This window comes from Phocoena sinus, chromosome 17 (genome assembly GCF_008692025.1).
Source record: "Phocoena sinus isolate mPhoSin1 chromosome 17, mPhoSin1.pri, whole genome shotgun sequence".
NCBI lineage: Eukaryota > Metazoa > Chordata > Mammalia > Artiodactyla > Phocoenidae > Phocoena > Phocoena sinus.
Genome location: NC_045779.1, coordinates 78,856,843 through 78,875,550, shown reverse-complemented (window position 1 = coordinate 78,875,550; position 18,708 = coordinate 78,856,843). Strand labels below are relative to the sequence as shown.

The 18,708-nt window shown below is 58.2% G+C and overlaps 3 protein-coding genes across 3 annotated transcripts; 1 reads left to right on the top strand and 2 right to left on the bottom strand.

Moving 5' to 3' along the window:
- Positions 1-1,520: 1,520 nt before the first annotated feature.
- GPAA1 (glycosylphosphatidylinositol anchor attachment 1) lies at positions 1,521-4,989 on the bottom strand. The gene is made up of 12 exons (XM_032610179.1): positions 4,832-4,989; positions 4,412-4,591; positions 4,215-4,326; positions 3,865-4,012; positions 3,630-3,731; positions 3,347-3,543; positions 3,078-3,274; positions 2,827-2,980; positions 2,567-2,662; positions 2,236-2,426; positions 1,984-2,154; positions 1,521-1,839 (listed from the first exon to the last, which is right to left on the bottom strand). The coding sequence occupies exons 1-12, from the start codon at positions 4,903-4,905 to the stop codon at positions 1,593-1,595; spliced, it is 1,869 nt and encodes a 622-aa protein (XP_032466070.1). The 5' UTR covers positions 4,906-4,989; the 3' UTR covers positions 1,521-1,592.
- Positions 4,990-5,383: 394 nt separating this feature from the next.
- LOC116742501 (speriolin-like) lies at positions 5,384-18,671 on the top strand. The gene is made up of 2 exons (XM_032610181.1): positions 5,384-5,492; positions 16,652-18,671. Exon 2 carries the CDS (start codon positions 17,743-17,745, stop codon positions 18,100-18,102), a length of 360 nt encoding a protein of 119 aa, XP_032466072.1. The 5' UTR covers positions 5,384-5,492; positions 16,652-17,742; the 3' UTR covers positions 18,103-18,671.
- On the bottom strand, positions 6,215-8,134 carry EXOSC4 (exosome component 4). Its single transcript, XM_032610180.1, is given in 4 exon segments — positions 6,215-6,616; positions 6,734-6,940; positions 7,943-7,974; positions 7,977-8,134. Coding segments are annotated over 4 exon segments (735 nt in total). The 5' UTR covers positions 8,113-8,134; the 3' UTR covers positions 6,215-6,256.
- Positions 18,672-18,708: the final 37 nt, after the last annotated feature.

Below are 18,708 nucleotides of genomic sequence, written 5' to 3'. Positions count from 1 at the left end.
TCAGCTTCAAAACTCCCATGGCTCTCCTCCACCTCTTGTGTATGGGTAAGCTCAAAACAACTGATGATCGGACAGCTTTTGTCCTCACTTGTATGTTTCACGATGTAAGGTATTTTCATGATTTGCGTTTTAAGTGGCTGCCTAAGTCCAGTTGAAAATGACTGACTGGCGCCGAAGTGCAGGTAAAATGTGTGGAAGGATTTTGTATTAGATGCCAGTCCACAAAGACAGAGACAACGGGAGACCACAGCAGAGCAGAGATCTCTACGCAACTTGGAAGATGGGAAGCCCACAGACAGGCGGTGCCTGCCTTATCAGGGGAGATTTCCGAGAGAAGCCAGTCTGGAGGCACTTCTGGAGGTGCAGGGTGTGGGGCTGCAATCCTCCTCTAGCCTCAAAATGACTAGACGACAAGCAGATGGAAGCTGGGCTGCTAGTCACAGTGGGCCTCCAGCACCCTTGCCCCACCCCATCCCTCACACTCTGCACACAGAGCACACGTGCCCTTCAGCAGTGAGAAGCCCCAAAGTGAACCCCTCCAGGTGCTGCCCCCCACTGTGGAGTCAGGGACCCCCAGCTGTTGAGGGGGTCCCCCAGGAAGATGAGCCCCACCATAGAGGTGGGCCTGGGCGGGGGCCGGGGGCGAAGCTTCCTCCCCGAGACTTGCCAGGCCGCCCCATCCCAGGATGCGGTCCCAAAGGAAGGGAGGCTGGTCCTGGGCTGATGCTCCAGGCAGTGCATCTCTGTCTCCCTTCCAACTCTGAGGCCTGTAGGAGGTGGTACCGGTCTCGCTGCCCTGTGGGGCGCTGGCAGGGGCACCTTGGCCCTCCCGTGAGGTCTCTTAGCCTCATGTGGCCGTGACGTCACCAGAGGGCTACACTTTGCTTTTCTCCCCTCCCGAATGGACACTGGACACCCCAGTCCCTTTCAGGGGTCTTGGTACAACCAGTGACCTCTCTGTGTACCAGCCCATCAGTGCCCCTCGCCAGCCCCCGGTGCTCAGGTGGTGCTGGGTGGGCACCCGGCCTGGGCTGGTCTGGCCCCCAGGAAGCCGGGCCAGGGGCGCCTCCTGCCCTACCCCAAGCCCACACGAGGTTCTGGCCTTGGCTGGGGCGCCATTCTCCTCCTCTGGAGGGAGCCAGCTCCAGCTCCTTTGACCTCTTAGCTCCAGCGCTGAAGACTGTGCTGTGTGGTCTCTGGGTGTCTCAGCTCCTGTCAGGCCTCCCAGCCCTGCCTGTCATGTTTCCTCTTGCACAGCACTGGGCCATGATGCGCAGAGACCTCCAAGGCCGGGAGAGTACACCTGGGGCTGCGGCCAGGTCTGCCTGTGCCACTTCCACACCCCGAGCATCCACCCAAGGACCTCTTCCCAAGGCTGATGCAGCTGGGGCCCTCCCTCTCGCCATCAGTAAGTGGACCAGAAAGGGCTGAGCAGGGTGTCTAACCCTGCAGGCAAAGCCTCTTGCTACAGGCCCCGGGGCCCCACATACATGGCAGACAGTGTGACCAGGAGCCCGAAGGGCAGCTAAGCAGAACTGTTTATTCCCCAGGAAGGGAAGAGCGTGGGGCGCGTGGGGGATTCCCACCTGCCTTCAGCGCTTCCAGAAGAGAACATTCCAGAAGAGGAGCCAGCAGGGGAAGAGGCCCAGCGCCAGCAGTGGGAAGAGCAGGGCGCCATAGGTGTGGTGCGCCAGCACGCCCTGAGCCAGCACGGCCAGGAAGAGCCGCCAGCCCTCGGCCAGGGAGACCGGCGCCTCCTGCAGCCGCTGCCACAGGAACAGGCCGCCAAGGAGCGCAGCTGCTGGGCTTGTCAGCACCAGCAGGGCAGCACGGAGTGGCCTGCGTGGAGAGGCAAGGTCAAGGGGGGCTCTGGTGGGGGAGGAGGAGTGACGCGTGAGGGGGAGTCTGTGGTGAGGGGCAGAGGCCCCGGAGGTGGGGGGCACGTCGCGGCGGGCTTTGTGGTGGGGACTGACCAGCACATACCGGGGGCCGGAGGGCTTGGTGAGTGCGGCGCCGGGCACCATGGTGGCAGCCAGCAGAAAGCCCAGGGAGAAGTTGGTGAGGGTGATGCAGGCCAGCTGTAGTGCCAGGTAGATCAGGGCCACCAGCTTCAGCGCCATCCAGCTCCTGTCTGGGGCCTGTGTGCTCAGCACCCTGCAAGGCAAGGGGTTCAGGGGCAGCCGCCTGCGTGTCCAGGGTGCACCCTGCCCGCGCCCATCCAGCCCAGCTCCTCACCAGTGGGTGCTATGTGGAAGGGCCAGGCCAGCTGCATAGACGGCCAGCAGCGTCAGCACCACGGCCTCTGCCTCAGCCACAGGGAAGTGCTGGGCAGCCACGTGTTGACCCAGCACTGGGAGGACGTAGAGGGCCAGGCCCACAGCCTGGGAGATCAGCAAGGGTGCCACGAGCGAGGCCAGCCCCACGCGCTGCAGGGCACACGGGCACTTGGAGACAGATCCCGGGCCGGGGCGTCCCAAGGATCCTCACCATCCCGCTACCAGCTGAGACTGAGTGGCAGCAGTAACCACCCCCCGGGACCCCAACAGCAGGAGTGGGGGGCCATCACCTGTGTTGCAGGGAGGGGAGGACTGGACCCAGGGGTCCCCCCAGCTTCCTCAGGACCCACTCCAGCCTCATGCAGCTGCACCCACAGTTCCAGAGCGTGGCTGTGAGTCAAGGACCCTGACAAGGGGTGTGATGGGCTCTGCCCAGCGGGGACCCAGGGCTCACTCCCACTCCCCCACCCCGAGGCTGGAGAGCTCTCCCCAGCCTAGAGTGAGGGGACCTGAGGCTGGCCACAAACGGACAGCGGGAAGCAGAGGATATCTTGAGACCAAGGACCAGGAGCAAAAAGCCGGCGGCAGGCATGTAGAGGCCGATGGAGACGAAGCGGGAGAGCGTGGGGAGCAGGTAGAAGAAGAAGGACTGGTGCAGGCGCTCCAGGAGGTGGTTGAGTTTGCGGAACATGCCCTCCAGAGCCCTGCCGGGCGTGGGCTGGGGTCACGGCTGGCCAGACACCCCCGGGGAACCCACTACCCCGCCCCGAGTATGCAAAGGGCAGACCAGAAGGCACTCACTTGCCGACCGCCACCAGGTCATACTTATACTGGCGGAAGCTATTGACGCCTCGGAGAGTTAGAGCCTCCACGCGGTAGCGCAGGAAGAGGCCGTGGGCGCCGTGGGGGTGGCCAGAGGCCTGCTGCAGAGCCATGAGCAGCAGCGTTTGCACACCCTGCAGCGGCCCGTCCGCTGATGTCCAGTCCTGGGGCTGCAGCTTAGACAGCGTGAGACAAAGTCAGATAAAGCCTGCACAAAGGCCCCGTGCTCCCCAGGCAGGTGGCCCTACCTTGCCCTGCAGCGTGCACAGGAGCCCCCCTTTCTGGCAGAAGGTCTGGAAGAGGTTGAGCAGGTCCAGGTTGGGCAGCTGTCCGTTGAGCCCCTCCACAGCCACGTCGAGGCTAGTGACCACATCACTGCTCAGCTCCAGGGCCACGGCTGCCTGGATGGCCCCAGCCCGGCCCTGCAGAGGCGATGACTGCATACCTGTAGAAGCAGGTGAATGAGCTGCCAGTGAGGGGCTGGTGAGGACAGTGGCGCTGTGGGGGCCAGGGCAGGGCAAGAACACCCACCAGTGACATTGATGTCGTGGTAGGCTTCAAGCCAAGCCTCAGAGCCCAGAAGGTCGTGTTCTGTCACCAGGAAGATGATGTCTTTGGCCCAGTAAATCTGCCCTAAAGACCAAAAGCAGGGTCAGCAGGGCCTGAGGCAGTGGCCAAACCCTCCCTTGCCAGCAGTGGCCCCTGAGCCTCACCCCGGAAGTGGGCAGCAAACCCTCCCTTGCCAGCAGTGGCCCCTGAGCCTCACCCCGGAAGTGGGCAGCAAGTGCCAGCATCAGCCCCACAGCCTGGCTGTTGGGAGACTCAGGGCCACAGGGCACGGTGAGCACCAGGGACTCAGTGCTGGCAGCGCGCGGTGCCCGAAGGATGCCGTACACGTTGATGCCCGACACCATCTGCATGCAGTATTGGGGAAGCCTCAGCACGGCCCCACTCCAGATGGCTGAAACCCCTCCCCTTTAGCCCTTCTCTGGCCCCAAGACATCCCCCGCCCCCAATGAGCTTCCTGGCCCCAAGGCCACCCCCTCAAGGTGCTTTTTGGTCGCAGGCACACCCCCCTCCCACCCCCTGCCCCGCCCCGCCCCGCCCCCCCAGTACATAGCGCTCGTGAGTCTCATCTGGAAAGGGCAGTTTCCGGGAAAAACTCTGCGTGTAGACCTCCAGCCCCACTGACCGCATCGTCCGCTCCAGCCAAGCCACTGGCAGAGCCCTGGAAACACCAAGAGAGCTTCTGAGCAGAGCTCTCTGGCCTTGACTGGCATTGCTTCCCCCATACCCACGGCTCTGTCGCTCACCCCGACTTCCTGCGGTGGGCAGCGAAGTCCCGGGCAAAGCTTCGGGCACGCTCTCCGCCCGCAAACTGCTCCTCCACCATGGTGGAGCCCATGGCGTTCTCCGACATGTAAGTGCGCTGGGTCAGCGGCGGGAAAGCCAGCGCCAGGAACCAGGCGATGCCCGCCACGTAGCTCAGCACGCTGCGGGGAGAGGGACGGAGGGACCACCGGAGCGTTAGCGGGCCCTGGCACCCCGGCCCGCAGCCTCTACCTCTGCACTGGGGGTGAAGGGAGCATGTCTCCGGGACCTGGATCCAGAGTCCCGGTACCCGGGACGCCGGACGGGAGAGCTGAGCCCCAGGCCTCAGGCCCCGAGTGATGCCGGCGAGCGGGAGGAGACCTGCACGCGCTGCCGGAGGGGTCCGCGCCCCCCGCCCTCACCAGAGCGGCGCGTTGAGGCGCAGCACGAGGCGGGCAAGCGCGCGCCGGCGCACCGGGTCCGACAGGAGGCCCATCGCAGGGCCGGGCGGCTCCGGGACCGCGCTCCCGCTGTCAGGTACGGCCGCCGGCCGGGCACGCCTCTCCTGTCAGGCCCTGGGCTGCACGCCGGGCCCCACTTCCGGTCCCGACGGCCCTCACGCCGCTGCGCCTGCGCCGTCCCGCTAGTCACCCCCGCCGCGCATGCCCAGAGCAGAGCCGCTGTGGAGGGAGCGGGACCCGGGGCCTGGTTTCCCCGCCTGCGGAGAGCGTCCTCCAGGCAGGTCGACGGCATCGTGCAACGCTGGAGGGCAGTGAAGACGACGGGCCGCTCGAGAAAGCTCGGCTCAAAGGGGAATCAGAGCAGGATGATGAGTAGGGCAGGTGGGAGGAAATCCGGAAGCGGCGACCAGAGCATAGACGCCGCAAGATTTCCGAAGGTGCTGCCACTGGCAATGACAGGTCTGAATGCCGTGGTGGGAAGGGAGGGGGCTTCCGTGAACTGAGAGACCAAGGCATTGGCGGACCCTTTCCTATGGATGTCGGTCACCAAAAACAGACGAGTGGAATCACAGAGTGTGCCCAGAACCGAGGTCATTGGGGTCAGATGGCCACAGGGAGGAAGGTGCGTGATACTACTGGCCAAAGGGGTGTCAAAGGAGCTGGGGTGTGTTAAGTAGAAAGTGGGGCGCACCCCTGTCCAGGCCAGGAGGTGCCTGGGATATTGGAGGAGAAGCAGCCCCTGGGTAAGCTGCAGGGGGCTCGGGCAGGTCTGAGGGCAAGTGGTGGGAGAAGGGGAGTCTGAAGAGGGAGGGGCAGTGGTGGGGCAGCAGGGAGTGTCTGTGTCTGACTGATAAAGGATCAGAGCTGAGAAGACTCCAGGCTAGATCACGTGTCTGTTGTACTTTTGGAGCCCAAGGTAAGTAGCAGGACAGGCCCAAGGGATTCCTAGGGGGAAAGAGAGCATTCGGTCTAAGCCGTAATCCAGAGGATGTGGGATATGGGCCCCTGCAGCACCACGGGGGATGCCACAGCCAGCTGAGTCCTCCCTCAGCACTTGTGCTCAGGGCCCTGGAGGTGCTGGGGTGAGAACGGCAGACTCCGCGGTCTCAGGGCTTGGCTCATCACACCAGGCCACGTCTCACTGCCCAGCTGCCTTGACCCCTTCCTGGCCCAAGCTGCTGTCCTCACCCAGGGACATCCCCTCCTTCTTCGGGCTTTGACTCCTGAGGCTGCAAGGGGTATGCAGTTCATGTGTGGGGCAGCATTCTGAGTCAGCCCTGGAGCCAGCACCAGGCCGGGCCTTGAGGGCACGGAAGTGCTGCGGGGAGAGATCAAAGTACAGTGTAGCGTGCGTGGGTTTTATTCTGGCCCTGGGTGGCCACGTGCTCAGTCCCCCAGCAAGATAGAGGCCTCCTGGACGTGCTGCCGGACCACACGGTCCAGTAGGGTATGTACATCTCGGGCGGCCTGGGCAGCAGCCTCTAGCACCTGCTCCAGCTGGTCCTCATGCAGCCTGGCATCCATCTCAAGCAGTGCAATCTGGCCTGAGGACGGGAGCAGGGCCAGGGCCAGCTGGGGGCCGCCAGCTGCTTCCTCCACGTGGCTGAGGTCTGCCAGGGCTGTCCCATCCACAAAGCCAGCTGAGCAGGCACACACAAAGTCCCGCATGGGTATCCCTGCATCCAACACTGCCAGCGTGGCTGCATTCACACAAGCCGCGTAGGTGCCACCATCTGCCTGCAGCACCTGCAGGGACGCCCCCCAGTGGCATCAGTCCATTAGGCCGCTGACCCCATCCCCACCCCCCCACACACACCCTCCTCCTCTCTCCCCTCCCTGGGTTGAGGGCTGCTGTCTGCTCACCTGCACATAGATATCAATCTGGGAGCGTGGATGCAGCTGTGTAAGGACGGCTGCCTCGAAGGTTTGACGCAACTGCAGGCCCATCTCGCAGGATTTACGGTCCCCGTGCGGCCGCCGCTTGCGCTCACCTGTGCTGAAGGTCGCAGAACTGTACTGACAGTTCACCAGGGCCCTGTCAGGCAGGGCTCGTGCCCGGGAGCCCCGGATCTGGGGGAGGGTTAGGGGAGGACACGTGAGCCAGGCCCACTCCTCCCAGCTCACACTACCCCTTCCTCTGGCTCTTGCCCTGAGCCTTGGCCTCCCTCCCTCCCGTCCCTCTATCTGCAGCGTCTCAACAAGCAACTACTTTACCTCCAAAACATAGCCTGGGGGAGGGCCGCTGGGCCAGTCTCCAAGCTACCATCACCTCTGGATCTCACCTCTCTCCTAACAGGCCTCCCTGTTTCCATCCTTGACTCATCTTCTCCCAACCCACTCTCTGTTTGTATCAGAGTCTGTTTACAAATACCAAGTCTGATTCTGCCTTCTCTAGGCAATACATATACTACTTACCTTTAAAGGCTTCCCACCACGTATGAGACAAAAATCCTAAATCTTTTCCCTGTTCTACAAATCCCTCAATCTCATTTGGAAATACTCCCCACCCTCCCCACCATCAGCCTTTCTGATCTGCAGGCGTGCCATGCTTACTCTTCCACCCCTCTGGCCTTACGCCTCCAGCGCTGGAGTGGCAATATACCCAGGCGGCCTTATTTACAGTCCCTGTACTCACGGAGTTTGTTCCAGTGGGGAGACAAACGGTGAGAAATACGTTAAATTGATGTCTGAGGAGGCGGGTGCAGAAAAGCAGGAAGTGTGTGAACGTAGGGGAGGGAATCTGACAGGTGAGTAAGGTGATCTGGGAAGGTGTCACCGGAGGGTGACGTCGGAGTAGAGCTGAGTGGTGAGGGAGCGAGTGGGAGCGCACCTGGCGGGTTTAGGAATAGCAAAGAGGAGTGGGGGGTGCAGGGGACAGTGGCCGATAAGAAAGGCAGGGACCATCGTGCATCACACTGTTAGGACTCTGGCCGCGGCCCCACACGGAGGCGCGCGCCGGCCTCACCTCCCGAGCCTCTGCGCAGCCTGGCGGCCCCGCGCACCCCACAATTGCCGCCGCCGCATTTCTCTGCCCGCCCGGAGGAAGCCCGGCTCGCGCGCGCCCCACATCGCCTCGTGAGGCCCGTAGACCACCGCTAACGCCTGGTGTTGCCCTGCTCGATGTAGGCCGAGCCGTCGGCCTGCGCGAATACACCCATCCGCGCCTGGATCTTACGCAGCTCCCCGGCGCGCCGCCCGTCCACCCGGTAGCCCTGGTCCGACAGAAGCTCCAGTCCCGCCATGCCGCCCGGCCGCTAGCCCCGTTTCCGCTCTCTGGAGAACTACAGTTCCCGGCGGTCCGGATGCCCCACTTCCGACCTCCGGGGTCCTACGGTTTCCGGAGCGCCGCCTCCCATTTCCGGTGCCGGAGAACGATGGTTCTCCCAGGGTTCCCGGGGGCGCCGCTTTCTGCACTTCCGGTCCGCGGGGAGGTTGGGGCTACGGCCGGTTGGGATGACTGTCCCGCGGCTGCTAGGGGTGGAGACCCGCTGGGGTGGAGACCCGCTGGACGTGGAATCCCCACGTCGTTTCCCCCCGGGTTTGTCGTGGGGGCGGTTCCCACCACCCTCGGGGCCTACCCGCCCTGCGTCGCCTTGGTCGCCGCCGGCGCGCGCCTTCTCCCGGACCCAGAGTCCCGGGCCTCCCACTGCGCCCGCGACCCGCTGGCCCTAACCGCGCCTCCGCCTCTCCCTCTCCCTCTGCGGCCGAGCCCCGCTCGGACCCCGCGCAGCCGGTGCGCCTCTGCTTCTCTTAACGCCAGGCGTCTTCCTCGAGGTTCGCGGGTGAGAGCCGCGACTGCTGGAATGATAGCATCGTTTTGTCTGACGGCTTCTGTTCTTCCGCGCTCGTAAATGCATTCGTTTTCCCAAGCTGAGACACATTCTCTGTTCTCTTGTTTTTTACCGTTTAGTTTTAACAATTGTCCATTAAAAAAAAAAACCCACATAGTTTATATTGTACATACACATGGTTGTGATTTTTAGAGCAGTTTTAATTTTCTTTTCCATGTTGCTTTGGTTCTTCACTCCGAACGACCCCACGCCCCCCAGCATCTGCCGTAGCTTAAATACTGGTTTATGATTTCTCCACACACATAATTACATACAAGTCACAACAATGTGTGCAGTTGTAACGTACAGACATATAGGGGCTACTGGAACTCTGCTTATTTTTTTAAATGGGATCATTTCGTACACACTTTTCTGTTTCTCACTACAAAATACGTAGTGAAATCTGTCCAGATAATCCTGTGGAACTCTGAATTTTTTGCTTGATACTCATGGGGTGGATGTACCACAATTTACCCATCTACTGCCCCACTGTGGGCAGTGGGTGCGTGTCCAGGGGCTTGGGAGATGGAACCCCAGGGTAGGGACTAACTGGGTGAAGGCTGTAAGTGTGAGTTACATTTCCCTCCTTTCCACCAAGAAAAAGTTACAGTTTTTACATAATCCTTGCCAACCTGCAGAGTGTTACTGACATGCTGTAATCACTCATGCATTTCTTTGTCTGATGTAGTCCAACATCTTGTGTCGGTCAAGTCCCCTGGAACTGTTGAGGGGTCTACAGAAGGGAGAAATGAGATGCTTTTCTCCCTAGCTGCCTCCTGTTTCCAGGTACCTCTGTTTCTCGGTGGTCAAGGTTATTACCATCAGGGAGTTCATCCCCCTCGCCACCGCCCCCCACTCCCACCAGCTGCATTATTCAGCCCCTCTGCAGTGCTTAGGAAGCCAGATCGCATTCTTCAGACTTGAACGTGGAAGGATGAACCAGCAGGGTTACAACACTCACCAAGAGGAGGTGGCATTCACAGGGGCCTAGGAAGGGGCGCAGGCCTGTGTCCCAGCACCGCCTGCACGTAGTGTCTTTCAGGTCCTCGCATGCTCCCCCATTACATCCAGCTCCCACGTGCAATAATGGGCCTCCTTTTTCCATTTGAGAGTGAAGAGATCCTCACCCTTTCCAGAAGGGAATTGTATGGGGTTGTGTGTCCGTCTGACTCTCGATGCATGGCCTTAGTGCCTTCAAATAACAAAAAATAAATATATTATTGAGGTAGGAGGTAGATGGGCCCCTGGGCTGAGCAGCTGGAATTTGTCAAGCCGAGTAAATTGGAGTTTGTCTTCCCCTGACATTTTCAAGGAAAAAGTTAATGGCAGGAGCAGAGAGGAGTTGAGCTCGGCTGGAGTGAAGAGATAAGATGACCACATCTATCATTCTTGAGGTCGAGGAGACCTCCCCAACTGCCCATGCACAGAAAGGCTCTTCAGGGGTCAAAAAGGGAGGGGTCACTATCCCATAATAGGTGCTGTCAACCTCCTAAAGACCCTCATGCTGGAATCCATCTTGGCTAAAAGATGCGTGCACATGTCGGGGAGGGCCCTGGTCCAGTCAGTTGTGGGAAATGAAGCAAGGTGGTTGTCCAGAGGAAAAGAAAGACCTGGAAAAACTGCCCCTATAGAAATGATTTAACTGCCTCTTAGGTGTGCTCATTAGGGAGGACACCCACACATCTTCTTCCCTGGGTGTGTAACTTTGCTTCTCTCTTAAACAAACTGCTTCTCTGTGCGCTCTCCCACACGTGCTGTGCTTCTAATCAACTCTGTGTCTGTTTTATAGCCTTATTCTATTTATCTATTTATTTATCTATTTGGCTGCGTTGGGTCTTTGTTGCTGCGCGCTGGCGTTCTCTAGTTGTGGTTACTCTTCGTTGCGGTGCGTGGGCTTCTCATTGCGGTGGCTTCTCTTGCTGAGGAGCTCGGGCTCTAGGTGCCCGGGTTCAGTAGTTGTGGCTCGCGGGCTCTAGAGCACAGGCTCAGTAGCTGTTGCTCCTGGACCAGGGATTGAATCTGTGTCCCCTGCATTGGCAGGTGGATTCTTAACCACTGTGCCACCAGGGAAGTCCTGCATGGTGTTCTAAGACCTAGCCTCAGAAGTCACGTAGTGGCATTCTCGCCAAATTCTGGGTCAAGGCAGTCACAGAGGCCTGAGCAGGCCTTCTTCCCTCAGCAGTGTGGGCTCTTACTCTTCCAGTTCTTACTAGGTCAAGATTGCTGTAGTCCATTGCCGCAGGTGGAAGCCCCCCGGGTGCCCCGCCCTCATTTCATGGTTGGCCCTAGCAGCTCAGCATAATTAGGATAAGTTGGTTCTGGGCCTAAGGAGCCCAGAGTGACTGGGGGGTGGCTTTTCCTTCCAGATCAGTGCAAACCTTACTGTGTCCCCTTGTGGAAGTGTCCCCCCACCCCAGGAGCTAAGATCTCCAACCTGGCAGCATCTCTGGTTTAGGGTATGGGCTGTTCAGGAATGAGAACCCCTTGGTTCTCTGGCCCTTGTGTTCTAGCCATAGGGTACACACATGGGTGGATTCACGTTTGGGGGCCTAAAGCTTATACAAATTTGGGGGCTGTGTTGAGGATCCCCAAGACCAGCCCTGGATTCAGTGATTTACTAGGACTCATAGAATTCAGCACATACAGTTGTACTCATGACCAAGATTCAAGGGAGAGAATGTTAATCAAAATCAGCAAAGGGAAAAGGCTGGTGAGGCAAAGAAAGAGGAAACCAGGCCCCAGCTTCCAGAGTCCTCTCCTTGAGAAATCGCTCAGGACACACTCCATCCCCCCAGGAACAAGGTGCAACAATGTGTGTGAAATGCTGGCCACCAGTGAAGCTCACTGGAGACTCAGGGCCTACAGCTTTCATAGGGGGCTGGTCACGGTCATGTAGGCACGCCTGCCTGGTACGTACCCAGAGTCCTGGGACGAAAGCAGGAGTTTAGCATAAACCATATTTGTTTGTACAAAGAGTTTAGGTTCAGTGAGCCACTCTTATTGGGGAATGGTAGGAACCCTTCTGAAACCTAGGTTCCCAGACGCCACGGCTTTGCAAACATCGTCGGAAGGCGAGCAGTCTCGGGGCCCTCTTTAAGAAACAGAGGACAGGGATTTCCCTGGTGGTCCAGTGGTTAAGACTCCATGCTCCCAATGCAGGGGGCCGAGGTTCGATCCCTGGTGAGGGAACTAGATCCCGCATGCCACAGCTAAAGATCCCACGTGCCACAATGAAGATCCCGTGTGCCGCAACTAATTTTATTAATAAATAAATAAATGTTTTTTTAAAAAAAGAAACAGAGAACAAAATCATATATACAAAATTAAGTGAATAGAGTGAGGAAAGAAATCCCAACGTGCAACACAGATTTTTAAAGTCGACCGATATCACAAACATCACAAAACACAGAAAACAAACATAATGTCATCAGTTAACTTCCTGACATATTTCTAACATGTTTCCCCTGTGCTTTTCAGATGCAAAATCTGTCATCTCTTAAGATGATGACACTTTCATGATGTCACCTTCTGTATATGAAGAGAGGATAATTTAGTCTCCCCTCTAACATGCTTAATCAAAGTTTATTTAATATATTTATTTTTATTTATTTATTTTGGCTGCACCGTGTCTTCGTTGTGGCACACGGGATCTTTTTAGTTGCAGCACGCGGGCTTCTTAGTTGCAGCGTGCTGACTTCTTAGTTGCAGCATGCATGCGGGATCTAGTTCCCCGACCAGGGATCGAACCTGGGCCCCCTGCACTGGGAGTGCAGAGTCTTACCCTCTGGACGACCAAGGAAGTCCCATCAAAGTTTATTTTTATAACTTACAGCTTAGGAGAAAAGTTGTTTTCAGGTAACAGCACCTTTAGCTAATATCGTGTACATTTTTAGAATTGTTAAATTTGAGAAAACCTCTATCAAATTTCTTTTACGTACGAGCCCTAAGGTTTCAGGGCCTTTGGGGGCTCTTGTCTGTGACTAACTTAGATGGTTTTCGAATTGACGACACTCTTCAGCCAATTCCATTAGCTTGATGTGTAGTGACACACAGCACAGAGGGCAGGTGTGTTCCTGGCGGCCACTTCTACACCAGAATGACAGCAATAACTGAACTACATCAGGAAGTGAATGTTCCCCCCAGAACCACACTAAAGCCCTCCCGACTCAGCCTCCCTGAGTGGAGCCCACGAGCACCCCCCCCCATTCAGTGCAGCAGGGGAGGAAATGACCCCAAGCGGGTGGCAGTGGGAAGAGACAGCATTAACCGACTGTGATTAAATTACGCACTTTGCAAATTTTACAAAATGTGCGACCCTGCGAACACTTTGCTGGGGCCCTGGCCTGGAAGAGTCCCGAGCTGAGCCTTATGACTTCGCAGTGAATCTGTCCCCAGACCCCAGACCCCTTACGCAGCACAGATGCATCTCAGCAGCGTCCCATCCCAAGAGGGGTCAACAGCCAGTTGGAAGCATGGCAGGGCCTTCGACAGACTGTCTCCATTCCGTCAGGCTGATGGGGATCCTGGGAAGACCAGTGAGTCCCGGGGTCATGAGCTCATTGCCGTGGGCCATCGGCTCTCAGATGGGTCCTTGGTGTGCATCACCATCCAGCGGGAGGTAAGGCACTTGGTAAGCCTGGGGTGAAGGTGCCGGGAGAGGAGCTGTCAGGGAGGCAAAGTCGTGTCCAGAATAGGGGTTGGTTTGGGGCAGAATAACTGCCCCTCCAAGTGGAAGGGGTGCGAGTGAGGTTGTGGGTCTCTGCTGCCCCAGGCAGGGTATTTGCAGTGGCAGAGGGGCCTGCCACCGCCTGCCACTACAGCCACCCCTCTCGTGGGCCTTTGTGTAAGCGAAGCTTTGATGTCTCTGTCTACGAATCCAAGGCCTGGCCCTTCAAGGGCAGTGACTGCTGCGTGCCTCTCCTGTGCAGCCATCCCCTGTCCTGTTTCTCCGCACGTCTCAGGGTGTTTTGCTGGAAACTGGGCGTTTCAGGTGATCTGTTGCAGTAACTCTGGGTCATGTTCCGCTGGCCCCTCCTTGGGCTTGTTGCTCGTGCTGTTAATTAGTCCAGTGGCTTGTCTGCAGCAGTTCTGTGAAGTCTGTTCCTCCACAGGGTGCAGCTTATGACGTCACTCCTCAGGCCCCTCCCCCCTCCTTTTTTTTTTTAATAAATAAATTTATTTATTTATTTTTGGCTGCGTTGGGTCTTCGTTGCTGCGCGTGGGCTTTCTCTAGTTGTGGCGAGCAGGGGCTACTCTCGGTTGCGCTGCGTGGGCTTCTCATCATGGTGGCTTCTCTTGTTGCAGAGGACGGGCTCTAGGCGCGCGGGCTTCAGTAGTTGTGGCACATGGGCTTAGTTGCCCCCCGGCACGTGGGATCTTCCCAGACCAGGGCTCGAACCCGTGTCCCCTGCATTGGCAGGCGGATTCTTAACCACTGTGCCACCAGGGAAGTCCCCCCCATCCCTTCTTATAGTTAAGCCTGGCTGCCCAGAAGTTGCGTCTGGGTCAGCATAGCTTAGGGCTCAGCCACCGACTGGGCAGAGGTTGTGCTTCGGCTCCCGAGCCAGTGGCGCGCGGCCCTTCGCTGATGAATCAGGGCGTGGCTGAGGAACACTTTCAAGTCCGCCCCACGTCCAGCCATTGTAACAGGCTGAAGCATAGCCAGGTCCTAATTCCCAAAGACCGTGAATGTCACCTTCAATGGGAAAAGGAACTTTGCACGTATGATTAAGCTAAGGGTCTTGAGAAGGAGAGAGTGTCCTAGAGTATCCAGGTGGGCCCTACATGTTATCATGAGTGTCCTTTTAAGCTGGAAGCAGAGGGGCATTTGGTTGCAGAAGCAGAGGAGAAGGAGAGGTGGCCTTGGAGGCAGACTGGAGTGAGGCAGCCACAAGCCGGGGAGCGCCGACTGCTGGCCGCGGCGGGGAACAAACTCCCCCCCACCGCCCCGGACCAGAAGGAACTGCCCTGGCTGACACCTTGATTTTAGCCCAAATGACTCCGTTTGGACTTGCGGCCCTTAGAACTGGAAGAGAATAAATGTCTGTTGTTTGAAGCCTTCGGGTTTGTGGTAACGTGTTTGAGCTTTTTTTTTGGGGGGGGCGCTCAGTGCAGCATGTGGGATCTTAGCTCCCTGACCAGGGATTGAACCCACGCCCTCTGCATTGGAAGCAGGGAGTCTTAACCGCTGGACCGCCAGGAAAGTCCTGTTTGAGCTCCTTAATAATTTCTCACCACTAGGATCTCCACCATCCTCCCCAACACCACACTCAGCGTCTGAGGAGCTGCTCAGCTATGCTGTGGAGCCACTCGTCCTTCCGTCTCACCTCCTCACCGCTGGCTGGGGTCTGGGGGAGCTGGGGCGGGTGGAGCCTGCCCCTCCCAGAGATACCCCTGACCCGCGGGTGTTGCGGGGGAGGCCTCGTCTTCTCAGCTCGTCTCTCCCAGTTTCCTCTGCCCTCGGCTGGAGCCAAGCCCAGGTGCCCCGTGCTCTTGGCCACAGCCTCTCGGAGCCGAGCTGTCATGGTGCAGAGCAGGGCGGGGAGGGGCAGGTCCCGCTCTTCTTACCAAGAAGTAGTAGACCTCCGCGAATGACTGCTGCACGCCCAGAGTGACAGTCTCCAGAGTGACAGGGTCACTCCCGGAACTCCTGCCCCTGCCAGGCCTCTCAAGGTCACGGCTCGGCACAGGAACACTGTCACTTCCACCACGTTCCTCCGGTCAAAATAAGGCAGAAGGCCAGGTCAGAGTCCCAGGACTGAGAACTGGACGCACCTGTTGAGCGGAGACAGCATGTGCGCCTGAGTGGCGGCAGTGGTCGGCGGCCCTCTGCTCCCCAGGGGAGGCCACTGCCCGCTCCTCCAGCGAGGGAGGAGGGGCTGCTTCTGCCAGGAAGCGGCTCGTGGGAGTTTGGCAGCCTAAGATCCAAGTGTATCCACTCCAAGTTCCCATCCCAGGTCTCAAGGCTGAGTCTGCCCCGGGACACTGCACATGCCCTTTCCTTTGCAACCCAGCTACTTGTATAATCAGCTCCTGTGTTTCCTTCAACACAGGAGGCTGTGCTAGTTTCCACTGCTATGGAATAGGTTGCCCCAAATGCAGTGGCTTGAAACTACATCCACTTGTAAACTCACAGCTCTGTAGGTCTGGGTGCAGCATGGCTGCATTTGGGCAACTGGACTAGAATGACTATTTCATGTGACTTCCTTTCAGCTTGAAGAACTTTCTTTAGTATTTCTTGTAAGGCAGGTCTGCTAACAACAGATTCTCTCTTTGTTTATTTTGGACTTTCTTTATTTCACCTTAATTTACAAAAGATCATTTTCCAAAATATTGGATTCTTGCTTGAGTTTTTTAATAATTTGAGTTTATCATCCCACTGTCTCCTGGCCTCCATTGTTTCTGATGAGAAGTTAGGTGTAAATCTTATGGTATTCTCTTACATGTGATGAGTTATTTTTATCTTGTGACTTTTGAAGTTTTCTCTTTGTCTTTCAAGATTTTGGCTATGACATATCAGGTCCTAGGGGCTGCCCACATGTCCTGCCTCGTGGCCCCCCAGCAGTGGAGAATCTCCCTTGCGTGAATCTCTCTGGAGCTTTGCATCCTTCCTCCAGGAAGAAAACGGTCCTTATATGGGATCTCCGGATTAAGCCAGGTCTGCCCAGGACAATATCCCTTTATACCTCAGCTGTGTCATAACACAATCATGGGTGTAAAAGCCATTCTACTCACAGTACTGGAATTATGCAGGGTGCGTGTGCCAGGGCAGGAAAACTTGGGGGCCTTCTTAGAATTCTGCCTACCACAGTCTACCCTCTGGCCTCCAGAGAGTGTCTGAGCTGGAAGTTGACTGCCCTGAGCCTGTCGTCGTTTGGGGGTAAGATCTCTAGTTCTGTCATAAACACTCTACTTCATAATCCTTAGAATGAGGATTATTTCCCACTTACAGAAACCATTAAAATTGACATCACTTCCATCGAGATTAAGTGTGGCTGCTCCCCAGTCTCCTGGAACACTGCTCTCAGGACTGTCCCCCCATGCTCAGCACCGGTGAGAACTTCCTGCCAGCGTGCCACCCTGGAGCAGTGGGGAAATGACATGCAGATCCCAGGAAAACTACTGGTTAACAACTGGAAACAGCAGACCCGCAAAAAGGAAACGACGATGTGAAATAAACAATAATCATAATGGAAGAAATGACACAAAATAACGGCAGCTACACAGAGCCGCCCACTGGAAGACAGACTGGGTGAAGGAAAGAAGTCCTTTATACGATCTCAGCAGTAAACCCTATTGTTGTCCTTGAGGGCGGCCCCCCTGCCCCCAGGAACCTGCTGTCCTCAATGTCTCCTGGGGCCTCCCTGCTCCCTGCCCTCCCCGCCCATTCCCTGAGGTGTGGCCCTGAATGTGGTGCCTCGTCCTCCCTGTGACAGTGACACTCCCTACCACCCCAACAGCAGGACCACTTTTGCCTCCAGCTTTGCCCTGAGGTGCTCGTTGGCTCACCCCACGTCCCCAAGCTCTGACCCACCTTTGCCTCCACAGTCCAGCTCCCCCTTGCTGTTGGGCCAGACATGCCCCCTCCCTCAGGGCAGCTCAAACATCCACCCTCCCGACCCCTTCAGATGCTGTGCTGGCCACGACCGCCTCTGGGACTGTGCCCAGTCAGCCAGCCCCACAACATGGCACGGGCAGCTGGTGGCCAGTGGGTGGCCAGATGGGTGGGGAAGGATGCCTGAATCTCGCAGCCCTCTACCTGCAACACCGCCATCCTAGGCTGGGATGCAGAAGCTTCTGTCCTCCAGGAGGAGCTTCCTGAGGCAGGTCTGGGCTCCTCTAGTCATTCAACCCTCAGGGGCCCAGAGGTCAGAGGTCAAGTTCGCCCTGCTCCAGGTGCTCGGAACCGCTGGGTTCCGCTCTGAAGCCCTGGAATGCGGCTGAGGCACGGGGGTGGGGGCAGTGCTGACCTCACAATGGCAGGGTCCGCTGCCCCTGGCCAGCCCGCCGGCTGCCGGCAGCTGCCGCCCACCGCTGCCGGGCATGTCCCTCCTCAGCAGCTGCGAGGGCCTGCGGCGGGAGATCCAGCGGCTGGCATGGGAGAACCAAGAGCTGCGGCGGCTCCGGCAGCTCATCCAGGAGAACGAGGAGCTGAAGCTGGTGCTCAGGAACCGGGGCATCGGCCTGAGCTTCTGCAGCTCCGGGCTCCTGGCCGAGGTGACCGCCAGCCCCCGCCTGCCCCGGCGCAGAACCATCAAGTTCAGGGATGCTGAAAGAGGTGCGTGGGCCAGGGCCGTGGGGGTCTCCTCAGGGACCCACAGGCTGCACTCATTGAGCCGTGCGGGACAGCGAAAAGTGGGAGAAACCCCTGCTCCCATGCGGCCGTGTCCTGTCAGGTGCTGACAGGTGCTGTGGAGGAAGGGACGAGGAATGGAGTCGGGGGGCTCTTTTAGGGGTGCAGCGGGGAGAAGGTGACATCTCTGAGAGAGTGACCTCAGAGCAGCGCTAGACTGAAGTGATGCCCCATCATACAGAGGATGTGAGGCGGCCAGAGGCCACCAGTCCGTGGGGAGCCCTGCTGCAGCCTGGGTTGTGGCCCAGACTCTGTGCTCTCACAGCAGCCAACCTCCCTCTCTCCTCCTGGGACCAAGCAGGCTTCAAGGGCCAGCAAGGCTCAAGGAAGCGGTAAAGTCTGGGGTGGGATGGGGCCAGGGCATGGACAGTGTCCCTGCCTGTCTGGCCACCTGTCTGCCTGGCCCGTGAGGTGAGGTGGCCCCTTCACCTGCTGTTCCTCTGCTTGGGAAGCCCCCTATCCCCCACCGTTCCTTTGCGGTCCCTCACAGCTCCAGCCCACCTCAGGCCTGGGCAAGCACCCGGGCAGCTTTCAGCTCGCGGGGAAACAGGCCGGGGAAGGGCAGCCACCCGCCCCGTGGTCCCGAGACTGACCACAGCATCTGGCGATATCAGCCCGAGCGTCGCGCGGTCGGCCTGGGAGGGCGGCGTGGAGGG